Below are 4,698 nucleotides of genomic sequence, written 5' to 3' on the forward strand. Positions count from 1 at the left end.
ATAGACACCTGTCCCCAATAAAAGCAGGCTGAGATCAGTGATTGAAGCAAATAACGCCCGAGCTATTATTAGACTGTTTACGATATTAAAAAATGTACCTTTTGAAGATTTAACGTGCAAGTTTTGCTGGCTTTTTTGTTTATTTGTTGAACTCAGTGATCTGAGGGACTGTTGAGCGGACATTTTGCAGTACTCATAGATCTAAGAATATCAAAAGGCTGTCCGTTTAAAGAGATGTAATTTATTAAAGTCTGAATGTCAGCAGTAAGATACCAGGAGAGAGTGTGTGTGTGTGTTCATGCCTGGCAGATGCAGCCTCCTCCCTCCAGCTGTCTCTGGTTAACTCACAAACAGATACTGCGTTATAATGTCACATCTCAGCTGATTTTACAAGTATACTGTAGCTATTGAGATATCATGGATACAGTAAGACAGACAAGAGGAGCAACTCTACATAGTAAAGGAACTGAAGATGACTCTAAATGTAATGTTAAAACAAACACTATTTGCGCCTTCTTATCTCCATCTTAGAAAATTAGAAATCCAGCAGAAACATCCGCTGCCACCTCTGTGTATTTCCTGTCGTGCCTGACGTGGATCAGATTAGTCTGTGAATGCACAGAGGTACCTGGATATACAGTAGATGACAACAGGAACAGTTAATTACTAACTAAAAACCTTGTGCTTCACTGCACAGCCCTCCTCGAAACAAGCCAAATATTCTTAAATATAATCACATTTTCCTGTATTGCCAATGGGGTAAGACAATTTAGCTTGGCTGAATATCTTAAAAATAGTATAAAAATCAGCCACTGAAAGATGGGAATGGACGTTAAACCTAGAAAAAATTACAAACAATGACCACAGTTATTTAAGATAGACTTTCTTATAAGTATTTTAGTCACTTTATTGTTCTGAATTTGTACCTTAATCTAAGATTAATAAAACACAATTTCCTCAAACAGCATCATAAAAAATAAATTATTTAAGAATTAAGGAACCAGAAGCTGCTTCATCTACAACACTGGGACAAGATGACTTTCTCTTAAACTGAGAAAATGTGCGAGTGATTTTACTCTTAAAATAAGGAACATGTTCCTCTGCTGGGATATTATGAAAACCGTTGTTATAACAGGAACTTGTTGTAAGCAAAACAAGATTATTTTTCTTTTTTGACAAGAAATTAAGACTAATTTCCCAAAAACAAAATATTTTTACTTTCTTGAGATTTCTTTATTGCTGTGTGTTTGACAGCTCATCATCTTCCTCCTTCCCAGGGTCGGACTCTGAATTGAACATGTGCTTGATTTTAATTATATACATAGTGTGATATATCGCTTATCACTTTTGGTGCTAACAATATTTTACTGAATGTTTGTTAAGGGTCACCAAATGTACTTCATGTGCCAGTTACAGTTATTAATATGAATCAAATTTTTGAATGAACACAGTTCAGAAAGATAAGTTCTATTTGGGATATTGATGCAGGCTCGCCCTCAATCTTTACATTAGTGTTGCTGTAGCCAGTCGAATATTGTGTTGAGTTCATATTTTTAAACGCAGGAGTGAGTGAACAGCAGTTTTGCCAGTATGATCCCATCTCAGCACCACCCTGACTAGTGTCGTTGCTGTCTTGTAGTCTTAACGAGTGGAGGTGGCAGCCAACAGCACAGTCCCCTGAAGCGCTCCGTGTCCCTCACACCTCCCATGAGCGGCCCCAGCAACCAGCCTCTGGGCCACGTCTGGCTGTCCCAGGAGGACCTACGGACCGCTAGAGGCCCCGCCCCAGACCACGCGCCTCTCTCGCCCCAGAGCAGCATCGCATCCTCGGGCAGTGGAGGCAGTGAGCACCTGGAGGAGGCTGGCTTAGGAGGAGGTTCAGGTCTGCATCGCAGTTCCTTCCACGAGGAGGGCAGTGGCATGAGGGGTGAGTAAGAGCAGTGTACAGTTAGTGGTACAGGTCAATATTACTAAATGTCTTCTTTAGATCTAAGGCTGCACAATTAATTGAGATATAAATATGGCCATGTACAATATCCCAAACATTAATTGATGAATGTAAAATGTGTAATAAAACAGCTTTATAATGAAGTACTGAGGTGCTGCAGAGACGACTGCCCTACAAATCTTGTGCTCCAGATGTAAAAAAAACGTATAGGTACATGTTCGGTACAGACCCCAACAAATGTCACATCAGAATTAAAAAAAGAATTCAGTAAAAACAAAAATCGTGACGCACAATTCCCACTAATCGTGAATGATTACGCTCTCACAGTATCTATAAAAATAATCCCAGTATGACTTTTTTTACCATATGGCGCAGCTTTATTTGGTCCCATTGTGAAAAAAATGCATAAATCCTGATTTTGTGGTTTAAACATTAAAAGTGATACATCCACACACATGTTCAAGGTTCAACCAAACTACTGTTATCAACTTAGCCTGACTTAGTGTCGCTAGATTTGGTGACTTTCTGAACACCTTTTAGGTCAGAAAAGCACTTTGTACAACAAAACTACTATCACAGAGTAAACGCTATGAGTTGTCATACTTGAGGGCTATTATACCAACTAGAGCAGAGATGTTATATTTGTGGAAGATATTTTATCATTTAAAATATGCTTACTCTCTCTAAAGGCAGTGCTTAGAGGTCTTATTTAAACTGTTTGAGGTAGCTTCACAGTAGCTTTCTAAAAACTACAGAATACCATGTCCTGGCCCAAGATGGAGGTAGACAGTGCAGGTCCAGAGAACAGGTGATCAGGTTACATGAGACAAATATTCACTTAATTAGATGTGAATATTCAAAACATTTAGTGTCTAACACTGTGTTTATACTATTGAATGAAGTGGAACTGAAGGGTTTTGTCGCTGAGGATTCATGAGGAGTGAGAAAACTTCCAGGATATTGGCTTCCCTATCAGATCTAAATGCTAACAGGGAGAGAGAGGGACATGACCAGTTCAGTGGAGAAACCTTTATGACTGTTTGCTGTGTGTGCCTTACAGGCATTCAGCTAGAGGCATTGGCAAGTTGTTGATCCAGTCTGAGCAGTTTGTCAGGGGAAGCAGAGGCTGGAACTGCCGACCCCTGTGACCTTACACTGAGAGTTTCAATGTCTGCACTGGAGTTAAACCTTTCATTCAGTCTCTGCCCCTTTTTTCTTTCTTTTTCTTCTTCAAACATTTGTCTTGTTGTCATGCAGCTAAACAGGAAAGCAATGCTAACATTCCTCATCGACAAGCCCAAGAGGACAAGATATCATTTGTCAATTTCACTTTAGAGCAAAATGTTAACACAATTTTTCAGTTGTCGGTTGCTGCCAGAAAAGACTCTGCTCTGGGTGTCAAGTGTCAAGTGGTGGAATAAGAAGCTTGATTTCCATTAGTTTACAGAGCATTGACTTCTCGAGGTATAATGTAGGTGCATCATGTTCATCACAGACTTGGTTTTAAACTCAAAACTCAACTCAAAGTCAAACCCTGCGCCTGTCTGTATTATTTAATATAAGGTGGAAGTCTGCTAGTGGAATAACACTTAGTAGGAAGACACAGGAGGAGACCTTCAGTGTCCATATAGTTCCTGGTTGCACAGTCATACAAGTCCTTGTTTGCTCTCAGAGTGTGTCAAAGTGAGTCCTTAAAGCAGATGGATATGGAGCAGCAGATTAACAATGGAGATATAAACATACTGTCTGTAAATTCAGCAAACAAAGGAGAAACATAAATTCATAGTGTTTATTTTGTTTCTTCTGAGTTGCACCAAAGGGACTGTTTGTTTGAACTGCAGTTGCTGCAACTTGTAAGCAAAGACACAACTAAACCAGCACCAGGCTTCACTCGAAACTGCAAATAAGAACAAAAGATGTCTCAGCAACTAGCTGACACTCTCAGCAGTTTGTAATATGGAGGACAGACAGAGGAGCTGAGCGTTAGTGCAGTGAGCAACCTGAACATGTGATCAGTAAGAATCTGATTTCTGCCGACAGCATGAATTTCTAAATACTTATATTTTAGGTTGATTTAAGCTCATATTTATGCATACATACACATTTGACTAAATATGTGCTTAACCTACATTACTCTGATAAACATATGGAAGTACATATTTATTTTTTAAACTATATGCTTGACCATGTAATTCTCGTTCACATTTTATGTGCATCTTTGTTGAATTCCTTAAAATGTTGTGATTGAATATTGAATTATGTGTTTGATCCACCAGTATATGTGAGCATTCAGTATATTGATAGACCAATAATATGTCTATTTAATCTGGGAAGGTGTTTAGGATGAGATCTAAAGATGTATTTCAACACTATTCTCTTTTACTGATGATTTGTTTTTATGTAATATGTTTATTTATTAGTATGTAGCATTAAAAAAATGCGACACACCACAGCATTTATAACCTAAACTGTCAGTTCCCATCCCTTTACATAAAAACTCAAATACACAAGAGACAAAACAAACTGAACAATAAGTATGTACATTACAAAAACAGAAATAACATACACACATAGTAATTAGAGCACCATTAAACAGGATGCAACAGATCATTCACAACTACATGATCCCAGTCAGGATGTATTTATGCATTATATATATATTATTACAACAAAGAAAAACAATACATGTTGCCTGCTGCAGTGATGATTTTAAGATGGCCGATGAGTGTGACTAACCAGAGTCTTAACGG

General features: G+C 38.3%; 1 protein-coding gene across 1 annotated transcript in view; it reads left to right on the top strand.

Moving 5' to 3' along the window:
* samd4a (sterile alpha motif domain containing 4A) overlaps positions 1 to 4,698 on the top strand; it is a 30,109-nt gene that overhangs the window by 4,344 nt on the left and 21,067 nt on the right. Inside the window, exons 3-4 of the mRNA XM_035651997.1 lie at positions 1,640 to 1,927; positions 3,621 to 3,631. Coding sequence (XP_035507890.1) covers positions 1,640 to 1,927; positions 3,621 to 3,631 — 299 coding nt within the window. The remainder of the gene's footprint in view (positions 1 to 1,639; positions 1,928 to 3,620; positions 3,632 to 4,698) is intronic.

Source organism: Morone saxatilis, unplaced genomic scaffold (genome assembly GCF_004916995.1).
Source record: "Morone saxatilis isolate NCDOM2014 unplaced genomic scaffold, NCSU_SB_2.0 Contig11, whole genome shotgun sequence".
NCBI lineage: Eukaryota > Metazoa > Chordata > Actinopteri > Moronidae > Morone > Morone saxatilis.